The sequence below is a fragment of the Hylobates moloch genome, unplaced genomic scaffold (assembly GCF_009828535.3).
Source record: "Hylobates moloch isolate HMO894 unplaced genomic scaffold, HMol_V3 SCAFFOLD_23, whole genome shotgun sequence".
Taxonomy (NCBI): domain Eukaryota; kingdom Metazoa; phylum Chordata; class Mammalia; order Primates; family Hylobatidae; genus Hylobates; species Hylobates moloch.
This window is the reverse complement of record NW_026652298.1, coordinates 23721766-23748545: the sequence shown is the minus strand read 5'-3', so window position 1 is coordinate 23748545 and position 26780 is coordinate 23721766. Positions and strand designations below refer to the sequence as shown.

General features: G+C 40.5%; 2 protein-coding genes across 2 annotated transcripts in view; both read right to left on the bottom strand.

Annotated features, from left to right (window-relative positions):
• SV2C (synaptic vesicle glycoprotein 2C) overlaps window positions 1–26780 on the bottom strand; it is a 565988-nt gene that overhangs the window by 425374 nt on the left and 113834 nt on the right. The window lies entirely within an intron of this gene.
• LOC116462733 (bridging integrator 2-like) lies at window positions 460–26373 on the bottom strand. The gene is given in 6 exon segments (XM_058434251.1): window positions 460–724; window positions 727–1831; window positions 5956–6075; window positions 17794–17871; window positions 24754–24785; window positions 26175–26373. Coding segments are annotated over 6 exon segments (1785 nt in total). The 3' UTR covers window positions 460–473.

Below are 26780 nucleotides of genomic sequence, written 5' to 3'. Positions count from 1 at the left end.
AATTTTTGTATTTTTTTGTCAGAGTCAGACTTTATTTAGCAATCTGAAAATGTGTTCTTCTGGCTTTAAGTCTTGCAAAATGGGTTGTAAGTCAAAGACAGATTTGTTCACTATCTCTGAGTATGTGTGCTTATGTTTCTGTATAGACAAGTGTCTATCTATAGATGCTTTTGCTTTTTATAGTGATTATAGTTCCACTTTAGTTAATGTATAAAGTCTTATTCTAATAATGCTAAAACCTGAATTAAATATTCCTTGAGTCTAATGTTCTCTTCTCTTCAGCCTGCCTCCCTCCATCTCTCCCATAAGGCTTCTACTCTGCCTCCATTAATGTCAGGTCTTTAGAGAGCACCAGCATTCCTACTGAGAACCTAGGGATGGTTGCTGGCTCTTATATCCCTCTGACCTATACCCTCTGGTTGAAAAGCTTCTTTGGGGAGGTGTGGGGTGAGAGGAGTCTTGGCAGTTTCTCTTCAGAGTTGTGCATTTTCATTTGTAGATACCTCTTCTTGAGGTTCAGGTGCTGTGAGGTTGCTCTTGTCTGGTACCGTGGAGACTTAAAGCTGGTCTTGGCCCTCCGAGGGGTGAGCTAAGACAAGCTTATTATCCTCTTCCTTGTCTTCCATCTTCTTTGACTCTCCAGGCTCTGAAGCAATCTGAGATATCATTAAGGTGGGAAAAGTGCAAAGTTCTTCGGGGTTCTGATTGTGGATGTTTTCATTTTTTTGACCTCAGGAGTTCTTACTAGCTTCTCTGGTAGTTCTGGATTAGGAGAGACCTCTAGGGAGGTCCTAGGACTTGGAGTCTCAGTCCCCAAGGAGACCATAGGGCTGGTGGGTGAACCCCCTCCAGAGGCTGGAGGGCTGGAGGGTATGTTCCCTGAGGAGAGCCTGGGGCTTGGAGTGGCTCTAGGTGGAGGAGGCCTACTAGGGGGTGCTGAGGTCCTCTGGATAGAGGCTCTCTTCTTTGGTTGTTCAGATCCTTCACTTGCGGTGCAGGGTCGGAGGACTACTTCTGTGGCAGATGATGAAGGCCGCCCTGAAGGGCTCAGGGTTCTGCCTGGTGATGGAGCTGGGGAGCTAGGGAGAACTTCCTCCTGGGACTTGCCACTCCCAATGGTAGGAGAGGGCTGGGCCTGGGCAGGGCCATTGCAGGCTGGTAGAGGCTCTTCTTCCTCAGAGGAGCTTGCTTCAGATCCTTCCTTCTCTATTTCCTCATCTTCTAAGGGTTCCTTGATCTCAGAATTATCTTCCCCCTGGGCTGCATCAGGCGCCAGATCTTCAGTTGTTGCGACAGATTCACTCTCACTCTTCAAGGAAAGTGTAGGGGGACTAGTAGGTGAGGTAAGAGGACTGGAGGCCATAGATGTCTGAACTGGGGGATAAATGACTAAAGAGAGCCTGCTGCTGCTTGATAGTCCCTTCACCACAAAGACTTTATTGGAATGTTGCTTCTCCAGTTTGCTCATCACCTCATAGAGATTGTGGTTCAGCTTGCTCATTTCCCTGTAGAAGACATCCCTCAAGTTGGAAATGTTTTGGAAGATGGTCACATAGCAGCCAACATGACTATTATAAAGAATAGGCAGCTGGTCTAGTAGTTCTTGGTTCAGATCTTCAAACACAGTCTGGGCTTTGTTGAACTCTTCCTCTGCCTTGGCAGTCTTGGCCTCATCTTTCTTCTTGGCATTCTGCACTACGTCCAGGTGATGTTGGGCACTGTCATAATCCACGAGTTTTCAACCCCGCTTGGCAATTCTCTCCTTAATCTTACTGAACTGGACGAAGTAGTAAACCAAAGGTGAACAATTTGAACAAAGTGCTAAAAACTTCTGCCAACAACAGGCAGAAGACCACAAGCTATACAAGGACCTCAAGAACTTCCTTAGTGCCGCTAAAGTGATGCATGAAAGTTCAAAAAGAGTATCAGAAACCCTGCGGGACATCTACAGCAGTGAGTGGGATAGTCATGAGGAGCTGAAGGCCATCGTAGGGAATAATGATCTCCTTTGGGAAGACTATGAGGAGCAACTGGCTGACCAGGGTGTGAAGACCATGGAAAACTAATTTTTTTATTTTTTGTAGAGATGAGGTTTCACCACATTACCCAGGCTGGCCTCGAACTCATGCAATCCACCTGCTTCAGCCATCCAAAGTGCTGGGATTACAGGCTTGAACCACTGCGCCTGGTGACAAAACTATTTTAAACTGGAGAGAAGTGGATGGAATCAATCAAATGTTTGTTGAACCTACTATGTGCACTGATTCACTCATCCCACAAGTATTTATGGAGTGTCTGCTCTGTGAAATCCCCATGCTGGGTGGGCCCTGCCTGAGGATGCAGAAACTAACAATAGGGCATAATCCTATTGACATGGAGTTTACTAGGCAGGACAAACTTATATCAAACACTGGCTATTATTGTGTCTGTGGATGGATCATCCTGACATCTTGGTATTTCAGTTGCTGAGTGGTGATTGTATAATTTTTGTGATTTTTATGTCTTTTGTGAGGAGGATGGGAAAATAGGTACAATTCTACCATGTATTATTTTGGAAGTTGGGAGGATAAATTAAAGAGATGAACAATAGGTTAATTGGTTTGCATATTTAACGGTAGCTTACAGGAAAAAGGAGTTACAATGAAAGGTCAAAATGAGAATTAAAGAGAAATGTGTATTGATGCTATGCATGCTCTCCTGGTTTTCCAACAGCAGTTTAATGGAAAATCAGAAACAATTTTACCACTTTACAATAGTCAAACAAAGAAAACACTACCAAGAACAAAACCCTCCCTCTGCTACCTTGAGCCCACTTGTCTCCCCTCTTGCTGGTGTCTCTCTCTCCCACAGACAACACTTTCCAGTCCTGGCACTCCTACAGTACATCAACAGAAATAAGAGCGTTTGCCCAGCAGCTACAATTAGCTAGTCACTGAGATTGTGAAAACCCATTCAACAACCTGGTTTAGACTAAGTGGCATTTTAAATATATCTGTGGTACTAGAGGAAAAGCAGGCAGGAACAAACACGCCAGTACTGTCTCCAAATAAGAACAAGGCTTCAGTGTCCCTCCGCTGGGATGGCAAAAGGATTCAGGACCCTGACACACATGCACAGGTGTTTTCTTTTGCAGACCAATTTGGCCACATTTTGCTGTGGTTTGCATGGCACCGTGGAAATCAGTGTGGTCCCTCAGGAAAGAGGAATGGAGCCAATGCTATGGCTTCCTCGAGGCTTCTAAGTCTCAACTTTTCTGCCAAGTGAGGACAGTAGTGTTCAACTTATTACCTCTCAGCACAGAAATGAAAATTAAATGGGTTAATATGTCAAAGTGATTTTTCAAATCGTAAGGAATGATGCCTATAGGAATCATTAACACTGAATGACATTGTTGAATATCAAAGGTTTTTCAATGCAAAATAAGGCAACTACATAGGAGTTTATTATACACAATTATGCTGCAAATCTCTACACTGCTACAGAGGTTATCTAGCACTTGAAGAGGTACTGTTTGAGGCTGGTGGAGCCAAAACCACTGACAATGATAAATCTATAGTGTCAGAGGAAAGGACAACACAGGAACTAATGATATTGCAAAACGTGCTGAGTAGTCAGCATAACCAAATCCAGATGTCCATGGAAGAAGGGCAGGGGGCATTTCTGACAATTGAAATTTACAAACAAGCCCTGAGCCACCATCAAGTGAAAGACGTCTCTCCCCTGCCTACCATATGGCCAGAGTGGCTTACAGGTAGCTCAACCATGGGACAGATTTGGCCTTATTGCTTCCCTTGCTCACCTGGCTCATAAAACTAATAAAAATCATTGCTGGAAACAACCCAAATGTCCCTGACTGATGAATGGATGAGTAAAATGTGGTATATCTCTATAATGGAATATTATTCAGCCATAAAAACAAATGACATACTGATATATACTACAGTGTGGATGGATCTTGAAAATGCAAGCTAAGTGAAAGAAGTCAGATACTATGTGACTGGTAAGACACATAATATGTGACACAAAAGGCAACATATTATGTGACTCCATCTGTATGATATGTCCAGATCAGGCAAATCCTAGAGACAGAAAGCAGATTGGTGTCGCCTAATGCTGGGGAGTTGGGGGAAAACAAGAGTGACTGCCAATAGCGGGTGTTAAAAATTATCTAAAAATTGATTGTGATGATTGTTGCACATATCTGTGAATATACTAAAAACCACTGAATTGTGTACTTTAAATGGGAAACTTGCAATTTTTTTTTTAAGTCACGTTCCCTCTCTGACCTGTTCCTAACTAACATTGGCACTCTCTGGCCAAGGCCAACAGCATCACACAGTTAAACCCACTCTCTCCCATTAGTGCTCCTATGAAGAGATGGCTGTGTGTGCAGGGACAGGGCTCTGAAACCTTATCGCAGACCCATGCTGCAGTTCTTAGGTGAGCCTTCCTCAGGGCACTTTTAATAGTCTGTCTTCCTTCAAGCCTCTATTAAATTAGAACAATTTAGGTATTTTGCTTTCTCTGTTTTCTTTCATGGTCTTCTCAGAATCAGATTAGAGAGACAAAAATAAACAAACTCTCTGCTTTTCAAAACCAATGGCTATTTAAAATGGATCTGTCTAGGTGAGGGACAGACAGCCTTGGTCCCAACCAGTAGCTACTAGCTGACATTTCTGCACAAACCCACAGTTATCACCTTTGCTCTTACCTATGCCTTATGATGTTTCCCATTTACCCAAAATAGGTCATTCTTATTACTCTCTCTCATGGGCTCTTCTCTTTCTTAGCAGTTTTGTGTGGGTGTTTGCTTATATCCCCATATCCCCCCTCCCCCTCCCCCCACCGCACTGCTCTGTAGCCTGCAAGGGTTACCATAGTGTAGCAGCTCTGACAGTGAAGTTCACATTCCTGGCCCCAGAACCTGGCACAGACAAGACCTCCAATAAACATTTACTGAAGACACAATAAAGCCCTCCGAGTGCTGCTTTGGGGGTGAGCCATGATCAAGATTGCCTCATTTCCTTTAAGTAATAAGTAATATTTAGTCAAAAGAGTCTGAGCTCCTCCATCTGTCCTTAAACCAATTTGTAGTGAGCACACATTTTCTCCCAAGTGTTCTTCCCTTTGGAGCCCACCCATCACCTATGGAGTCTTGAGGGCTTAGTCGTTTGGCCCCACACCCGGTCAGTGATATGGCCAGTGGTTGTTATTCTGGCCACTTTGATTGGCTAAAGGTTGGGCACATGACCAAAACTTGGCAGATTGGAGTCCTCTTGAAACATCTCCACCAGCACTTTCAGGAAAGATGTTCTAAGACAGAGTTTCTCAATATCGGCCCTCTTGACATTGTGTTCTGGATAATTGTCTGTTATGGGAGCTATCTTGTACATTCTAGGATATTCAGTAACATTTCCAATAGATGCCAGTAACAAGCCCCAGTTGTGATAACCAAAAATATTTCTAGACATTGACAAATTTCCATGGGGGTGGGGTGCAAAATTAACCCTAGTTAGGAACCACTGCTGTAAGATGTGCCAGTGAGGACAAAATAAACTGGACTTGCCTGCATCTGTGCTCCTTGTGGCTCCCTGGAAGGAAGCTTCCATGGAGAAGCCATCAGCAACAAGAGAAGTTGAAGTCAGCAGAAAAAGAGAAAGAAAGCTGAGATGTGGAGAAACGAACCTAATGATATCTGTTAAATTTCACTTGAATTTGATTTTGGGGGGTTACTTGCAACTAAAGTAGACTCGACATATATAATCCATCCATCACCTTAATCCATAACAACACAGTTTTTCTTCTAGAAACCTATTTGCCTATTCTAACCGAATAAGATGAGCTGGTCAAAAATGTCCATGATTAGGCAAAAAAAAAAAAAAAAAAAAAAAGCAGACATAAAAACCTCCTGCCCATCCTTGGATACATCTTGATCAACTTTTGTATTCTTCATACCTGTTTTAGGATAGTGTGGGACACAAAGTAGCTATCATCCAAAAGAGGTAAGAAAATTTCCTGGCACTGCCGTAACAAATTATCACCAATCGAGGAGCAGGAATTTATTCTCTCACGGTTCTGGGGGCCAGAAATCTGAAATCAAGGTGTCAGCAGGATTGTTTTTCTCTGGAGACTCTGAGAGAAGCATTTTCTGGTTGTCACAACTGAGGCTCGTTACTGTCATCTACTGGGAATGCCTCTGCTCCATGCCTTTCCTAGCTTCTGGTAGTTGCCAGCAGTCCTTGGTGTTCTTTAGCTTGTAGCTGTGCTGTTCCATCTCTGCTCTCATCATCACACGACGTTCTTTCCTGTGCACCTCTGTGTATGAGAGTCCTCTCCTCTTATGAGAACATCAGACACTGGACTTAGGACCCATCCTATCTAGTATGACTTCATCTTAACTAATTAAATACACAGAGACCCTATTTCTGAATAAGGTCACATTCTGAAGTTCCAAGTGAATGTGAGTTTGGGAGGATGCTATTAAACCCTATGCAGATGGCAGAACAATGCCTTATATTTGCAGAAAACTTTACAGTTTCTAAAGCATTTTTAAGAAAAGAAATAGAGCAGACAGTTATGCAACTCCCATTTTTTCAGGGAGGCCCTGATGATGAGTGAAGAACACTGAGCTCCATAGAGTGAGCTAGAGAACCACTTGACACTGCCAGCTGGGAGACTGGAAATGAGCTGGACAGCTCAACTGCAGACCACTATCCCTCTCTTCTATACTCTGCCTCAATTTTATCTGCAGCCTCAGCTCAGGGATCTAAATGCTCACTATCTTGTTTTAAGAGCCATCTGAATTTCCATTTGGAATTCTATCCAAAGCAATACACCACCAAAGCCAGCCAAAGAAGCTGCTATTTATTTTTCCAGTTTATTTTGCAACATGGGCATGCATCTTTTAATGCATATAGTAATCAAACTGCTTTCTAGATGCTTTGACCCAGAAGCTAAGTTCAAAAACTCCAGCAAGGCACTGGCAATGGCAGCCAGAATCTTGGCATTTGACGGTTATTACATATCAAGGGTCTTTGTTCTCATATGATCACTAGCAGTAGTTCCTGGATGGAAGAAAATGAAAAAAATAGAGGTAACTTTGCCTTGCTTCATGGACAAATCCTGGATTAACAAAACTCAACATCACTAGAGAATCTTGGAACATTCAAGAGTTCTTTAAAATAAAATAACTCATTACTTCATGATCATAATATAATATGGCAGGACTAAAATCTAAACTGAAGCTGAAAGTAGAACTCTGGGAACACATTTTGAAGCACGGTCATTTTTACCTCCAGTTATCAATGATAATCATTTGAAGTGTTGGATTATCTCCAATCATTCTTCCTTTCCAGTAAGAAACAGGACATGAATTTCATTTGTCAGAAGGGACTCTGTTTTCTCTCTACTTACTGTCAGTATCTAGCCAACTGAAGAATTTGACAGAGTGTTAATTCTCCCTAAGATAGACTGTCCTTAGGTAGCAGTTATTAATCAAAGCAAGACTACAAATAGCACTTTAAGTGAGGATTTACTAAAATCAGTTTTTGCACTGTAGACATTAGTGCTGCCTATGTCTATGTTTACCTAGAGTTAGGATGACAGATGGGAACCATGTTTTCCCTAGGATCCAGTCCCAGAAGTTATGGTGTAAGCTTGGGGGGAAGACATGAAGGCAAGCTCATTGAATTGTGCAGACGGATGAATCATTTGTTGGGATTCAGGGATCCATTTTACATTTACTCCTCACATGGACAGATAACTTTGTTCTTGACACTCTGGACAGGGGCAGCCCGTCCTCACAGCTCTGATCAATTTTCACGAAGAGGGTGAGAAGTCACAAGACACTCAGAGTTGCTGGGCTATTTCACTGTCCACCAACAGCCTCTCTCTCTCTCTCTCTCTCTCTGTCTCTCTCTCTCTCTCTGGGTTTTGTTTTGTTTTGTTTTCTTGAGGACTGTGGCTTCTGAGACCCCTGATTCCAAGTAATCCAGATCAGAAATATCTTAAGAGCTCCCAGTCAGTGAGCTGGTTCTTTTGCCTTCCAAAGACCTGTTGTCAGCAAACAAAATACCCTAGCCAAAATAAATGATATTTTTATAGGCAGGACTTTAATAACCTGAATCAGGAAAAAAAAGTTCACCTCTCCCTAACCTAAAAACCACCAAACTATACCAAAAGTACCAGACATCCATTACTGAGATGTGAAGATCACATATTTGGTCTTGAACTATAATGTGTAATTCAAGCTTTAAATACACGTGTGCTTATGTAAAACTCTATAACTGCCCCCCAGAAGATTTTATGCCATGAGTACACCTTTCACAACACTGTTAATTCATAACTTTTATTTTTTTCTTTGAATAAAAGAGTAATACAAGTAGAAAACTGAGTTGTAAACAAAATTTTAAATCTCAAAACAGAATTCTGAAGATAAAGTTGATAATTCTGCCATGAGAATAATATGTAATTGTCAATAATTTGGGTTATGAGGAAATGTAGAAACTTCCACACAAGAAAAGAATATGAGTCAACAATTTACAAAGTTGAAGTCTAAAAGAAATGCTGTGTCAAAATTTGTAACACCCTGAAGTAAATGGAGAAGGTTGACATGAGCTCATTTACCATAATCTGAGCTGTGATAACAAGGGTCTCATCATCTTCATCGTTGGTGGTTCTCAAACACACGGAATATTTTAACAAGAATGTGCAGGCTGAAATTCTAAACAGATTTAATACAGTTAGGCTTCAGGTTAATATGCAGGGTGCTGGTGGAGCCAAGATGGCCGAATAGGAACAGCTCTGGTCTACAGCTCCCAGCGTGAGCGGCACAGAAGATGGGTGATTTCTGCATTTCCATTTGAGGTACCGGGTTCATCTCACTAAGGAGTGCCAAACAGTGGGTGCAGGACAGTTGGTGCAGCGCACTGTGCATGAGCCAAAGCAGGGCAAGGCATAGCCTCACTCAGGAAGCACAAGGGGTCAGGGAATTCCCTTTCCTAGTCAAAGAAAGGGGTGACAGAAGGCACCTGGAAAGTCGGGTCAGTCCCACACTAATACTGCGCTTTTCCAACGCACTTGGAAAATGGCACACCAGGAGATTGTGTCGCACACCAGGAGACTGTGTCCCACACCTGGCTTGGAGGGTCCTATGCCCACGGAATCTCGCTGATTGCTAGCACAGCAGCCTGAGATCAAACTGCAAGGTGGCAGTGAGGCTGGGGGAGGGGCACCCGCCATTGCCCAGGCTTGCTTAGGTAAACAAAGCAGCCAGGAAGCTCGAACTGGGTGGAGCCCACCACAGCTCAAGGAGGCCTGCCTGCCTCTGTAGGCTCCACCTCTGGGGGCAGGGCACAGACAAACAAAAACTCAGCAGGAACCTTTGCAGACTTAAATGTCCCTGTCTGACTGACAGCTTTGAAGAGAGTAGTGGTTCTCTCAGCACGCAGCTGGATATCTGAGAACGGACAGACTGCCTCCTAAAGTGGGTCCCTGACCCCCAAGCAGCCTAACTGGGAGGCACCCCCTAGTAGGGAAAGACTGACACCTCACTCGGCCAGGTACTCCTCTGAGACAAAACTTCCAGAGGAACTATCAGACAGCTGAATTTGTGGTCTCATGAAAATCCACTGTTCTGCAGCCACTGCTGCTGACACTCAGCCAAACAGGGTCTGGAGTGGACCTCTAGAAAACTCCAACAGACCTGCAGCTGAGGGTCCTGTCTGGTAGAAGGAAAACTAACAAACAGAAAGGACATCCACACCAAAAACCCATCTGTACATCACCATCATCAAAGACCAAAAGTAGATAAAACCACAAAGATGGGGAAAAAACAGAGCAGAAAAACTGGAAACTCTAAAAAGCAGAGCACCTCTCCTCCGCCAAAGGAACGCAGTTCCTCACCAGCAATGGAACAAAGCTGGATGGAGAATGACTTTGACAAGTTGAGAGAAGAAGGCTTCAAACGATCAAACTACTCCGAGCTACGGGAGGAAATTCAAAACAATAGCAAAGAAGTTAAAAACTTTGAAAAAAAATTAGACAAATGGATAACTAGAATAACCAATGGAGAGAAGGGCTTAAAGGAGCTGATGGAGCTGAAAGCCAAGTTTTGAGAACTACGCGAAGATTGCAGAAGCCTCGGGAGCCGATGCGATCAACTGGAAGAAAGGGTATCAGTGATGGAAGATGAAATGAATGAAATGAAGTGAGAGGGAAGTTTAGAGAAAAAAGAATAAAAAGAAATGAACAAAGCCTCCAAGAAAATCGGGACTATGTGAAAAGACCAAATCTACGTCTGATTGGTGTACCTGAAAATGACGGGGAGAATGGAACCAAGTTGGAAAACACTCGGCAAGATATTATCCAGGAGAACTTCCCCAATCTAGCAAGGCAGGCCAACATTCAGATTCAGGAAATACAGAGAACACCACAAAGATACTCCTCAAGAAGAGCAACTCCAAGACACATAATTGTTAGATTCACCAAAGTTGAAATGAAGGAAAAAATGTTAAGCGCGGCCAGAGAGAAAGGTCAGGTCATCACAAAGGGAAGCCCATCAGACTAACAGCTGATCTCTTGGCAGAAACTCTACAAGCCAGAAGAGAGTGGGGGCCGATATTCAAAATTCTTAAAGAAAAGAATTTTCAACCCAGAATTTCATATCCAGCCAAACTAAGCTTCATAAGTGAAGGAGAAATAAAATACTTTACAGACAAGCAAATGCTGAGTGATTTTGTCACCACCAGGCCTGCCCTAAAAGAGCTCCTGAAGGAAGCACTAAACATGGAAAGGAACAACCGACACCAGCCACTGCAAAAACATGCCAAATTGTAAAGACCATCGAGGCTAGGAAGAAACTGCATCAACTAACGAGCAAAATAACCAACTAACATCATAATGACAGGATCAGATTCACACATAACAATATTAACTTTAAATGTAAATGGGCTAAATGCTCCAATTCAAAGACACAGACTGGCAAACTGGATAAGGAGTCAAGACCCATCAGTGTGCTGTATTCAAGAAACCCATCTCACATGCAGAGACACACATAGACTCAAAATAAAGGGATGGAGGATGATCTATCAAGCAAATGGAAAACAAAAAAAGGCAGGGGTTGCAATCCTAGTCTCTGATAAAATAGACTTTAAACCAACAAAGACCAAAAGAGACAAAGAAGGCCATTACATAATGGTAAAGGGATCAATTCAACAAGAAGAGCTAACTATCCTAAATATATATGCACCCAATACAGGAGCACCCAGATTCATAAAGCAAGTCCTGAGTGACCTACAAAGGGACTTAAACTCCCACACAATAATAATGGGAGATTTTAACACCCCACTGTCAACATTAGACAGATCAACGAGACAGAAAGTTAACAAGGATATCCAGGAATTGAACTCAGCTCTGCACAAAGTGGACCTAATAGACATCTACAGAACTCTCCACCCCAAATCAACAGAATATACATTTTTTCAGGACCACACCACACCTATTCCAAAATTGACCACATAGTTGGAAGTAAAGCACTCCTCAGCAAATGTAAAAGAACAGAAATTATAACAAACTGTCTCTCAGACCACAGTGCAATCAAACTAGAACTCAGGATTAAGAAACTCACTCAAAACCGCTCAACTACATGGAAACTGAACAACCTGCTCCTGAATGACTACTGGGTACATAATGAAATGAAGGCAGAAATAAAGATGTTCTTTGAAACCAACGAGAACAAAGACACAACATACCAGAATCTCTGGGACACGTTCAAAGCAGTGTGTAGAGGGAAATTTATAGCACTAAATGCCCACAAGAGAAAGCAGGAAAGATCCAAAATTGACACCCTAACATCACAATGAAAAGAACTAGAAAAGCAAGAGCAAACACATTCAAAAGCTAGCAGAAGGCTAGAAATAACTAAGATCAGAGCGGAACTGAAAGAAATAGAGACACAAAAAACCCTTAAAAAATTAATGAATCCAGGAGCTGGTTTTTTGAAAAGATCAACAAAATTGATAGACCACTAGCAAGACTAATAAAGAAGAAAAGAGAGAAGAATCAAATAGATGCAATAAAAAACGAAAAAGGGGTTATCACCACCGATCCCACAGAAATACAATCTACCATCAGAGAATACTACAAACACCTCTATGCAAATAAACTAGAAAATCTAGAAGAAATGGATAAATTCTTTGACAAATACACCCTCCCAAGACTAAATCAGGAAGAAGTTGAATCTCTGAATAGACCAATAACAGGCTCTGAAATTGTTGCAATAATCAATAGCTTACCAACTAAAAAGAGTCCAGGACCTGATGGATTCACAGCCAAATTCTACCACAGGTACAAGGAGGAACTGGTACCATTCCTTCTGAAACTATTCCAATCGATAGAAAAAGAGGGAATCCTCTCTAACACATTTTATGAGGCCAGCATCGTGCTGATACCAAAGCCTGGCAGAGACATAACCAAAAAAGAGAATTTCAGACCAATATCCTTGATGAACATTGGTGCAAAAATCCTTAATAAAATACTGGCAAACCGAATCCAGCAGCACATCAAAAAGCTTATACACTATGATCAAGTGGGCTTCATCCCTGGGATGCAAGGCTGGTTCAACATATGCAAATCAATAAATGTAATCCAGCATATAAACAGAACCAAAGACAAAAACCACATGATTATCTCAATTGATGCAGAAAAGGCCTTTGACAAAATTCAACAACCCTTCATGCTAAAAACTCTCAATAAATTAGGTATTGATGGGACGTATCTCGAAATAATAAGAGCTATCTATGACAAACCCACAGCCAATATCATACTGAATGGGCAAAAACTGGAAGCATTCCCTTTGAAAACTGGCACAAGACAGGGATGCCCTCTCTCACCACTCCTATTCAACATAGTGCTGGAAGTTCTGGCCAGGGAATCAGGCAGGAGAAGGAAATAAAGGGTATTCAATTAGGAAAAGAGGAAGTCAAATTGTCCCTGTTTGCAGATGACATGATTGTATATCTAGAAAACCTCATTGTCTCAGCCCGAAATCTCTTAAGCTGATTAGCAACTTCAACAAAGTCTCAGGATACAAAATCAATGTACAAAAATCACAAGCATTCTTGTACACCAATCACAGACAAACAGAGAGCCAAATCATGAGTGAACTCCCATTCACAATTGCTTCAAAGAGAATAAAATACCTAGGAATCCAACTTACAAGGGATGTGAAGGACCTCTTCAAGGAGAACTACAAACCACTGCTCAATGAAATCAAAGAGGATACAAACAATTGGAAGAACATTCCATGCTCATGGGTTGGAAGAATCAATATCATGAAAATGGCCATATTGCCCAAGGTGATTGATAGATTCAATGCCATCCCCATCAAGCTACCAATGACTTTCTTCACAGAATTGGAAAAAACTACTTTAAAGTTCATATGGAACCGAAAAAGAGCCCGCATTGCCAAGTCAATCCTAAGCCAAAAGAACAAATCTGGAGGCATCACACTACCTGACTTCAAACTATACTACAAGGCTACAGTAACCAAAACAGCATGGTACTGGTACCACAACAGAGACATTGATCAATGGAACAGAACAGAGCCCTCAGAAATAATGCCGCATATCTACAACTATCTGATCTTTGACAAACCTGACAAAAACAAGCAATGGGGAAAGGATTCCCTATTTAATAAATGGTGCTGGGAAAACTGGCTAGCCATATGTAGAAAGCTGAAACTGGATCCCTTCCTTACACCTTATATAAAAATTAATTCAAGATGGATTAAAGACTTACATGTTAGACCTAAAACCATAAAAACCCTAGAAGAAGGCCTAGGCAATACCATTCAGGACATAGGCATGGGCAAGGGCTTCATGTCTAAAACACCAAAAGCAATGGCATCAAAAGCCAAAATTGACAAATGGGATCTCATTAAACTAAAGAGCTTCTGCACAACAAAAGAAACTACCATCAGAGTGAACAGGCAACCTACAGAATGGGAGAAAATTTTTGCAACCTACTCATCTGACAAAGGGCTAATATCCAGAATCTACAATGAACTCAAACAAATTTACAAGAAAAAAACAAACAACCCTATCAAAAAGTGGGTGAAGCACATGAACAGACACTTCTCAAAAGAAGACATTTATGCAGCCAAAAAACACATGCAAAAATGCACATCATTACTGGCCATCAGAGAAATGCAAATCAAAACCACAATGAGATACCATCTCACACCAGTTAGAATGGCCATCATTAAAAAGTCAGGAAACAACAGGTGCTGGAGAGGATGTGGACAAATAGGAACACTTTTACACTGTTGGTGGGACTGTAAACTAGTTCAACCATTGTAGAAGTCAATGTGGCAATTCCTCAGGGATCTAGAACTAGAAATACCATTTGACCCAGACATCCCATTACTGGGTATATACCCAAAGGATTATAAATCATGCTGCTATAAAGACACATGCACATGTATGTTTGTTGCGACACTATTCATACTAGCAAAGACTTGGAACCAACCCAAATGTCCAACAACGACAGACTGGATTAAGAAAATGTGGCACATATACACCATGGAATACTATGCAGCCATAAAAAATGATGAGTTCATGTCCTTTGTTGGGACATGGATGAAACTGGAAAACATCATTCTCAGTAATTTATCGCAAGGACAAAACACCAAACACCGCATGTTCTCACTCATAGGTGGGAACTGAACAATGAGAACTCATGGACACAGGAAGGGGAACATCACACTCCGGGGACTGTTGTGGGGTGGGGGGAGGGGGGAGGGAGAGCATTAGGAGATATACCTAATGCTAAATGACGAGTTAATGGGTGCAGCAAACCAACACGGCACATGGATACATATGTAACAAACCTGCACATTGTGCACATGTACCCTAAAACCTAAAGTATAATAATTTAAAAAAATATATATGCAGGATGCTGAGAGTTCTGCGGTGGAATGAAAGAAAAGTTCGGGATGGCTGGGAGAAAGTGTAGGTCACACTTGTTTTGAGAATTTGGTGTGAAAACACTGTCATTAGCAAAGACAAAAACCTGTGAAGAATAAACCATAGGTTCAACAGAAAATGATATAACTTTCTTTTAAAAAAAAAAAAAACAGCTTTTTGTAGTACTTCTGACTCCTACACACAACACTGAAGTGTCCTATCACCTTTCATAATCTTGGACAAATCAGGTCATCCAGATGGATTTCAGTTCTGCATGTGTACAAAATGAAGGGTTGAATAATCTCTAAGGGCACTTCAAGCCCTGACATTCTATGCTGTTATTCTTTAGCATCATTTGGGAATAGTGGAACAATGATAGACCCTGGAATAAGAGAGACAAGTATTTAAATCCTAGTTCTCTTCCTTAATAGCTGTTCACTTCTGAACAACTACTAAGTTGTTCAAAACTATATAAGTTTATTGAGTTCAAATTTCTTAACTGAAAAATAAAAATAAGAATCCATCTCACAGGATTTTATGGAGATTAGCTCTAACATATAAAACATACTTAGCCCAGTGCCTGGCACCCAATGCACAGTCAACATTAGCCTTTTAGATCATCCTGCTTACCAGTTCCCCTTCCCAGCTTTCTTCACATCTTACTGAATAGACTTGCTTCCCGATACAACAACACACATCCTATATAAATACCTCATTTCATCATGTTAACTTTGTAATCATTTTGTTGGCCCTATTTTAGTTGACCAACTTTATGCAAATCCCAAAACAAATGCCCAGCAAATTATGAGCCAGTTTCATAATGTTAGAGATCCAAAGGGAAAGGAAGACACAAAAGTCTGCATTAAAAACCACGGATCTTCCATGGCTATGGCAAGCTACAGTGAAAACAGATTTCACAGTTTGGAAATTATCAGAGGCAAAATAGACCATTTGAGCTCTGGGAAAAGCATTTCAACCCCAAAGGATAAGAACAAAAGGAAAACAGTAACTACAACAAATGGCCAAATCCAAAGGCTCCTTTTTACCTGGGTAGAAGCACAGAAACCTAGAGCTGAAAGGGATGACAGCTAATCCAGACTCCTTATTCTATAGATGGAGAAATTGCTTGCCCACTCATTTCTTAGCCCCATACAGCACCTTCTGTGAAGGCACAGTAGCCTGAATTTCTTGCACACAGGGACATAAGATTTCCTATGTGTTGGTGTGAGTGCCTACCACCTTATTAAGTAAGAAGACCCAGATTACTGTTCAAAAGCAAGTGGTTAAGAACTATCCAATTACTGACAGTTTAGATAATATATGCATACATAAATTATGTATGTGCATTTTGTATGTGTGTATATAGTGCAAATGTATTTAATATATAAATAACATTTCTATCTTTATAAGATAGGTTCAAATAGAAACCCTAAAGATACTACAATAAAAACTAATGTTTTTGTGGAAAATTTCAATTCTGAAGCATTCTCCAGATATTTTTTAATGCAACATTAATCCACATGCTCCGGGAGTTAAGACAGAGCCCCCAAGCTCAAACAATCCAGAAAAGGCCACCTTCTCTACTCTCACATCACCCTTGACAGGAGTGATAAGGAGGCAACAGAATGCTGCATGCATGTAGCATGAGGCCCACACCTCCAAAAACACAGCCCAGGCCCATGAATTGCTTGGAAACCATGAAGTCTGAGCCCATCATGCCCTTCATCACTTTTCCCATCTGTTACAAAATCTACTAGGTTATCCATCATCCTGACTCTAATCTCTGAATTATTTTGGGCACTGAGGCAATTCCCCACCATCATGCTTCCTCCCTAAAATTTCTATTTGGTTTTTAATTAAACTACTTTATGTCACTTTACTGATACTCTCTATTTGGTGAGAGATCATTCTCATATTTTTCTTTGATTCTTTAGACATAACTTCCTTCAGTTATTTGAACATATTTAAAATAGCTGATGTAAAGTCTTTGCATAGTAAGTCTAATGTCTGAGCTTCCTCAGGGACAATTTCTATTGATTGCTTTTTCTCTTGTGTGTGAGCCATACTTTCTTATTTATTTCAATGATACATAATTTTTTTGTTGGAAATTGGACATTTTAAATAACATAGCATGGGAACTCTGGAAATCAGATATTTTTCTCTCTCCAGGATTTGTTGTTGTTGCTGCTGTTTGTTTATTCAGTGACTTTTCTGAAGTAATTCTATAAATACTGCATTCATTGTCATGTGTGGCTGCTGAAGTATCTGCTTGGTAAGTATGGTGATCCGCAACTAAGTAGACAGATATTTTCTTTAATGTATGGAATCAATAAGTCTTTGCCAAGAAACTCTGTATGCATCTTGAGAGAGGCCTTCAACACTCCGTCAGTCACTTTACAACTCTGCTTTAGCACTTACCTCTTGCCTGTGCACAGCCTTAAGGTCAGTTAGAGGTGAGAGCACAAGTCCTTCTCAAGTCTCTGCTGGGCATGTGCACAGCCTTACACATGAGCATGGCCTTCTAGATTCCTAGGAATATGCAGGACCTTTTTAAAATGGCTTTTGGTCATTTCATTTCCCAGATTTTCCTTTTAAGCTTTTTGATTGGGCTATTGTTTGGTCAAACTGTTATCTATCATCTCAGGCTGCTAGGATATTAAACAATTGCCATTGATTGGCTTCAACAAATCCTCCCAGAGAAAGCAGGCAAGCTCTGACTCAGGTTAAATAAAAACAAACATTGTGAGTGGGGCCTTCCATGAAACTACCAGACAGGCCAAATAATGACAATTCTTTGTAAATGGAGCTTTGAAAGGAGCTCCAAACCCACTTTGCTCCCTCCAGAGACTGTCCAGCTGCTGGTTTTCACTGGCATCATGAGCTGTTGTTTTTCAATACTACCACAGAGCTAGAGAGAACAGGATTGGAATAGGGCAAATTAAAATGACACAAAGTCCATGATTTTATAAATATTTATCCAGTTTTCTTGTAAAAACCACTCTCTGGATTGCTGCAAACTTTTAGTTAATTTACAAAGTTCTGGGGAAGTTGATCTGCAAGTATGCCAGTGTTCTAATTGTTTTTATAAAGAAGAGGATTTTTGAAAGTCCTTACTCTGACATTCTCACTGATATCGCTCTGGGCTAGAGTACTGCCAGAGCCATCTAATTGGTCCTAGTGCCTCCAGTCTGTCTTCTCTCCAATCTGTCTGTATAATGCTGCCGAAGTAATGAACAATTCTAATGATGTCCTCCCTCACTTAAAAACCTACAATGATTTCCCATTCCCTTCACTAAAATTGAGATATTTTACTGTGGAACAAAAATTCTCCATGATCTGGTTCCCACCTACCTTGCTGGCTTCATCTCCCACAATTCACCTTAATTTCCAGTCAACTAGACTGGCTGTCATTCACAGATCAAAATCCACGGCCTCCTTGGTGACATGTCTGATCTTTTCAGCAAGAAGTTCTCTCTTTCCCCACCTTCTTCACTTCAGAGCCTTTCCACCGCTTTCACATGGCAGGGGTAAAGTACATTTCGTGACTCAAAACTCAATGGTTTTTTTCTATAATTTCAACTTCTATTTTAGATTCAGGAGGTACATGTACACATTTGTTACATGGGTATATTATATGATGCGGAGGTTTGGGATATGATTAAACCCATCACCCAGATAGTAAGCATAGTACCCAACAGGTAGTTTTTCAACTCTTGGCCTCCTTCCTACCTCCCCACTCTAGCAGTCTCCAGTGTCTATTGTTGCCATCTTTATGTCCATGAGTACCCAATGTTTATCTCTCACTTATGACAACATGCAGTATTTAGTTTTCTGTTCCTGCATTGGTTTGCTTAGGGTAACGGCTTCCAGCTGCTTCCATGTTGCTGCAAAGGACATGATTCTGTTCTTTTTTATGGCTGCAAAACCTCAATGTTAGACCCAAAGACGCTTTAGTTAGACCCAAAGAATCTAGAATACTTTACAGACCTCACGATGGTACATTTGCATATATCCAGAATCTCTAATGATCTTAAAAAAATCAACAAGCAAAAAACAAATAACACCATTGAAAAGTGGGCAAAGGACATGAATAGACACTTCTCAAAAGAAGACATACAAGTGGCCAACAAATATATCAAAAAATGTTCAACATCACTAATCATCAGAGAAATGTAAATCAAAACAACAATGAGATACCATCTCACACCAATCAGAACGGCTATCACTAAAAAATTAAAAAATAACAGATGTTGGTGAGGCTGCAGAGGAAAGTGGATGCTTATACATGGTTGGTGGGAATGTAAATAAGTTCAGTCACTATGGAAAGCAGTTTGGAGATAGAATTACCAATCATCCCAGCAATCCCATTACTGCGTATATACCCAAAGAAAAATAGATCATTCTACCAAAAAGACACATGCACTCATATGTTCATCACAGCACTATTAACAGTGGCCAAGAAATGGAATCAACCTAGGTGTGCATGAATGGTGGATTGGATAAAGAACATGTGATACATGGAATACTATGCACCCATAAAAAGAATAAAATCATGTCTTTTGCAGAAATATGGATGCAGCTGGAGGCCTTTATCCTAAGTGACTTAACACAGAAAACCAAACACTACATATACTCACTTATAGGTGGGAGCTAAACAATGGGCACACATGGACATAAAGCTGAGAATAAGAGACACTGGGGACTACAGAGGGAAGATGAGGAAGGGAGCCAATTGTTGAAATCCTACCTATTGGGCACTATGCTCACTGCCTGGCTGACAGATTCAATCATACCCCAAACCTCAGCGTCATGCAATATACCCATGTAACAAACCTGTACATGTGCTCCCGAATCTAAACTAAAAGTTGAAATTGAAAAAAAAAAAGAAGGGATAAGTTCGATGTTTCATAGCAGATAGGATGACTATACTTTAAAAAAATGTGTTGTACTCAGGTGGCAAACACTCTAGATACCCTGACTTGATCACTGCACATCATATACATGTATGTAAAAAATTTCTCATGTGCCTCATAAATTTGCACAAATAAAAAAATAAAATTTTCATTAAAAAAATAGGGTAGTGACTAATGTGACATGAAACACGGCAAGACCCAAACCAGGGGCACATGAAGATACACAATACCAGGGAAGAAATGGATTCCTTTAGCCTCTAAGGTAAGAGCTGGAGTTTCAGTGCAATGCCAAAATCAATTCTGAGGAATTTGAATGAGAGATTACCAAACGCTATGAAAAGCAGTTAAAAAGGTTCTAACTTGGAGAACCTTTTTAAAGATTTAAAAGTTTAAAGATCAAAGTTTAGGAACCTGGGAATCAGGGAGTAATAGGAAACAGGTGATCAGACTTTCCTGGGGAGGTCAGGGTTTATCTGGCCCTAAGCTGTTTTTAATTGACCAGGGTCCATTGCACGCCCCTCTAGCATCGATAGATCTCTGCAACATGAATGGGTGGTGCTGGCTCACAGACTAGATGAGGCCTTAATACAGACAAAAAGGAAGAAAGAAATTTACAATTCAATTATGCTAGTCAGTGGCACATTTCTTTCCCAAGTCACAAACACATTTACATAGTCTGAGATTGCAAGGAAGATATCTCAAAAATAAACTTCTCGAATGAAAGAAAATGGATTTTAAATTGCAGAGGTAACATTTCTATTTCATGCCATCTGTTATAACTCAAGTTTTTCCAGCTAATGGATTATTCATCAGAAAAAATGAAAACATTTTTGAGATCAAAAGTATGTTATCAGAAAGAAAGATATTCAAAAATATTAAGATAATTTAAAAGTATTTACTCAATATAGTTTTTCTCTTAAAACTTATGGATATTGATTATGCATCAGTGTACTTGGATAGACCAAAATGATGATATATTAAGCCCTTTCCTCAAATAAACCTAGCAATGTGAGTGAACAAGTTATCTATTTTACAAATCTCCTTGCACTACTACTAAAGTGTGGGCAGTTACATGAAGAGAATTCTACCTTGCAGATTCCCTTCAAACTGACATGATAGACAAAGGTAGCTGACCAAAGATTAGGAGACCCAGTTCCTGGCTATCTCTCTGTCTCCCCTCTGCAGACACAATTAACCCTAGTGGTCTAATCTGATCAAAGCAAAAGTCTCAAAGTCCCTAGTTTCCATCCCAACCAATACTGACTGCTGATTTGTATCAGAAAACAATTAGGATTTCCTAAATTGGGGCTTGCACAAGTACCTCAGAATCAGAAGGAATCAAGACATTCGGTCAACCACATGGTGTGGTTAAGAACAAGACACAAACAAAAAATAGGACGAGATATCTACCATCAGCCTCCCTACATAATCAACACAGCAACGTTGCTCAGAGGAGGAAATGAGATTTCAGTAATATCTTGACTCTAATATCAACATATGGCCAACCAGAAACAAATGGTAGGGGAAGGCTTTCCCTAACATGATAGAAGGCAGCCATTGAGTGGTCTGTCCTCATTCACCTCTGCTGACACTAATGTAGAAGCTCTCTCACCCACCTCCACTGAAGGCCTCGCCCCACCCACACAGTGAACAAGTACCAAAGTCAACAAATGACTAACTGTAGCATTCTAGCTTAGGGCAATTCCTATGCTCGCTTCATTAGACATCACAGGGGCCTCGCAATGGGAGACTAAACAAAGAGGTATAGGACTCTGGAGACCCCCAATTCACAGAAATGCATAAATGTCCTCCTCTAAGTAGGAGATAGACCTGGTGGCATCTGTCTGGGTGTTGCCATCATGCCTTCAACTTCTGATGTTCTTTTTCCTTTCTTTTATCAGTGATAGAATGATGGAAATTTATAGAAATAAGGAGTATAGGCATTTGGGATTGTATGCAGGTAAGCACCACCTTTGAAGGCTTCTAGGCTGTTGCCACACTCCAAAGCAATGGCTAGGCTTTGTCCCCACTCTGCCTATCCTAGGAGAAAGTGATTGACACACTATCCTGTAGACTATAACTGTATTCTATGTATAATAAAGATTTACTACAATGGGAGGATGTTTGCTAACACTTGCTGCTTTGCTGAACAAGTGTACCTGCTTTGCAAAACACTGACCTAGGCAAATGAAAGAACAGTGGCACGCTCCTGGAGTGCTGACTTCATTTTCCTTCACAACTTAAAGTCTACATTGTGGATAATTTTAGCATTCGTTATGAAAATGTGGCTACCTTTAAATATAATGCATTGAAAATAGCACAGGAGGCCAGGTTTTTAAGTTGACATACTAAATCTGTAACTCTTTAATTGTATTATCTTAACTCTTTAATTGTATTATCTTGGTCACATCTCTAAAATTCCTTGGCCTTTCTTTCTTCAAAATTAGGGTGACTGAAATGGATTAGTGATGCTTAAGGCTGACTACACATTTGAATCACCTGTAAAAGTTATAAAAATCACAGACACCACTGCTCAATCCAAACAACTTACAGTACACATCTCTAGAGTGGGCACCTTGGACAAGCTTCAAGCTTCCTTTCCTTTTCTGTTTTACTATCTTTGAACTCAATGATAATTTTGAAAGCATTTATCCATTCAGTGGATGTGTATGCAGTGCCTATTATGTGCCAGGGTTTTATGAGGTGAATTGAGCCCTCACCCCTAATTCATACATTGAAGTCCTGACCCCAGTGCCTCAGAATGTGACTGTATTGTATTTGGAGATAATATTTAAAAATTAATTAAGTTAAAACGTGGTCACTAAATCATTCTACTATAAAGACACATGCACACATATGTTTATTGCAGGACTATTTACAATAGCAAAGACTTGGAACCAACCCAAATGCCCATCAATGGTAGACTGGATAAAGAAAATGTGGCACATATACACCATGGAATACTATGCAGCCATAAAAAAGAATGAGTTCATGTCCTTTGCAGGGACATAGATGAAGCTGGAAGCCATCATTCTTAGCAAACTAACACAGGAACAGAAAACCAAACACCACATGTTCTCACTCATAAGTGGGAGTTGAACAATGAGAACACAAGGACACAGGGAGGAGAACATCACACACTGGGGCCTATCAGAGGGTGGGGGGCTGGGGGAGGGAGAGCATTAGGAGAAATACCTAATGCATGTGGGGCTTAAAACCTGACGAGTTGATAGGTGCAGCAAACCACCATGCCACATGTATACCTATGTAACAAACCTGCAAGTTCTGCACATGTATCCCAGAACTTAAAGTAAAATAAAAAATAAAATAAAATGTGGTCACTAGGGTGGAACTAATATAATGTAACTTGTGTCCTTATAAGAAGAGAAGATTACACAAAGGAAGGCCACGTGAAGACATAGGGAGAAGACAGCCAAGGAGAGAGGCCTCAGAAAAAAACAACCCTGCTGACATCCTGATCTCAGACTTCTGGTCTCTAGAACTGTGAGGAAAGAAATTTCTGTTGTTTAAGCCACCCAGTCTGTGATGCTTTGTTAAGGTAGCCCTAGCAAACCAATATAAAGGATAATATGCAAGATTCTAGGTACGGCATAGGGCAAAACACGGAAACAGGCCACCCCCATGGAATTTACAGTTTAGCAAGGGTCAGATAAGAAAAAATTACAAATTATGCTAAGCCACGGGAACATTTAATACAAGGTGCTGTAACAGAATGCCAAGACAGGTAGTAGTTGGCTTACGTTAGATGAAGTTGGTAGAGAAGGATTATCTGAAGAAGTGATATGTTAAGTTGAGACCTAAAGGCTGAGAATGAGACAGCCATGTGGCAGCGAAAGGAAAAGGCTTCCACTCATAGAAGCAGGAGAGGCAAAGGCCCAAGGTAAAAAGAAAATGTGTGTATTTGGGGAAGTGAAATGCCTTGGTGGCCAAAATGGAGTGAGTGATGAAGGGAGTGACATGAAATGAGGTTGGGTAATTGGGAAAGGGGCCAGTCTGTTGAAATCCATGGTAAAGAGTTGGGATTTTATTTCAAAAAAAATTAAAAAAAAAAAAAAAAAGCAAGGAGACTTTAAGCTTGGCTTCAGATAAACCATGTCTAGTGGTACCATCTTTTTATTTAAATCACAAGGTTGTAGCCACAGCAATGCCCCCACCTGGTTACAGTGTACTGCACCATCTTTCTTTCTTTTGAGAGGTACAAAAGCCCCATTTGTCAGGTTTAAAATTTACACAATGGACTGAGATGAACAGAATGTTACTTTTAAATTTTTCTAAACTTGAACACAAATAATGAGATCCTATTTTTGATATTGATAGAATAAAAATTTGCTCTTATTTTTTAAAAAACAATTGAACACTTTTAAGCAGGAAATTGATATTTATGTGTAATGGAATGTAAAATAAGGTTCTTGCAGTCTCAGCTTTGGCTACAGCATAAAGACAATAGACACCATTTTTTGAAATTAGGCCCATGCTGATATTTCAAAGGGGTAGTTTAAAAACCGCTTCGAGGACACCTAAGATGTGCTCCTACACTAAGTATATCAAATCAGGATTTGGAGATTGTAAAAGATAGCTTATTCTTGTTTTTGTTGTTGCTTGGTTTTTGGGGTTTTTTTTGTTTTGTTTTGTTTTGTTTTTGTTTTTTCAGAATTTTTGGAGAAAGCTGTAGGAATGCTCAAAGTCCCACAATATATACATATATACATTGTCCAGAGCATCATGTGTGTGCACTATATTAATGATATATCAATTTGATCGAATGAGCAAGAAGCAACAAGTCTACTGGAAGCCTTCTTAAGGTACCTGCGTTCCAGAGGATGGAAGATAAACCTTGAGGAAACTCAAGGCCTTACCTCATCCCGAAGGATTTTAAGGATCCAGTGGTCTGAGGCATGCGAGAACATCTTTAAAGTGGAGGATAAGACAAATACTACAAGATCTCACTTATATGTGGAATCTAAAAAAGTTGAGCTCATAGAGGCAGAGAGTAGAAACTTCATTACGGGGGGCTGGGGTGGGGGTGCTGGAGAGATATTAGTCAAAGGGTTCAAAATTTCAGTTAAACAGGAGGAATAAGTCCAGGCAATCTATTATATAATATTGTAACCATAGCTAACAACAATGTATTGTATGCTTGAAAATAGCTAAAAGAGTAGATTTTAAGTGTTCTCAACACAAAAAAATGATAAATCTGTGAGGTAATGCATATGACAATTTAGCTCGATTTAGCCATTTCACAATGTATACGTATAATCAAAACATCATATTATATATCATAAATATATATAATTGTATTAGTCAATTAAGAAATAAATGTTAAATATTTTAAAAATAAAAAATAAAGTAAAGGACAAATTATTACATCTTGCATCTCCTACCACTAAGAAGGAACTGCAATGCCTAGTAGGCTTAGGATGAACAACCATCCCAGTTTGCCTAGGTCAGGGGAATTTCTGGGACTCACGATTTCTAGTGCTAAAGCTGGAACAGTTCCAGGAAAACTTGTCTGGTTAGTCATCCTAGAAGACATCTTATTTTTTTAAAGCCACTTACAGTCAAGTATCTCTTTCTTGCAGCTGAAAACATTCTGACTTACACTATTTCAAAGTCTCAGAGAGAACCACACCCCTGCCCCCCACCACCAAGTAATAACTCTGTAAATGTCTGTGGATTTAATTGAGCTCTGAGTTGAATTAGTTGTTACTGAGTTAAAAGAAGGGCATCTCTGTCAGTTATATCCTAAGTGTCTCACACAATCCCTAGACCATAGATGGTATTTGGCAAATATCTGCTTAAAGCCAGAATGGCTTCAGGATCTTAGCAAGCAAAAGGGAAACTTTAGGAGTCCAGATGGAAGGCTGAAAATGAGAAAAACTAGTTCAGTGAAACTGAAGTTCTGGAAGAATCTTTCTGCTCAAATGGACAAGGAGGAAGCTGCCCCAGGCACGGTCAGAGAAACAGACTCTGAAGAGGACTCTAGCCTCCTCCGGTGGCTCAGAGGGGAAGACAATGTGCCATTTAGGAGTCTGTGCTAGGGAGGAGATGGGGAAGGGGAATGTAAAAGACAGCCGCAAGAGATTTTCCTTAGCAAAAAGAGACAATATGATTTCTGGTAACTTTCTTAGTAAGAATTAAAGAGCTGAATCAAAGGAAACTAGAGGCTGTCTTATTTGCACTCATAGGAATGATGAGCTCCTAGGAGTGATGGCAAATGACAGCTCTCAGTAGAGTCTCATCTCCTTTGCTTGCCCTCAGCTAAAAGGGGCTAACTCACCCAAGGTCCCTGGAAGAAGCTGGTATTCAAAGATTTGTCCATGCAAACAGTATAGAGGCCCAAGCCCCTCAATTCCACTAGGGGCAGCTCTGAAAGGCCATCCTGGATTCAGAGCTCCCCATGGAACTGAGTTAGGCTTTTGTTTGACTGTACTGAAGTCCAATAGCTTCTTGTCCTGCAGCAACTCTCTTTTACTCATTGCCACAATGGTGTTGATCCGAGAGCATTTCCCATTGATTTGGGACATGCAAATCTCCTTCTTGGAGTCTGCTTCTTAGTGTCAAAAACTGGAAAGAGTCTGAGATGTTTACCCTACTTGTAGGCTAACAAGTTCATAGATGCCAGCAGAAGACACTAGACTCCTGATTCGAGAAAAAAGAACGTTAGCTGGCATGGTGGCACAACCCTGTAGTCCCAGCTACTTGGGAGGGTGAGGTGGGAGGATTTCTCGAGCCTAGGAGTTACAGGCTGTAGTGCACTACAATTTTTGCCTGTGAATGCTTTTTTAAAAAGAATGTTATTACTCATAGCATAGTAGTTAGCATGAACTTCTGCTTAAATTGATTTTCCTTGCTTCTGATATCCCACAGGTGATGCAGATTTCAC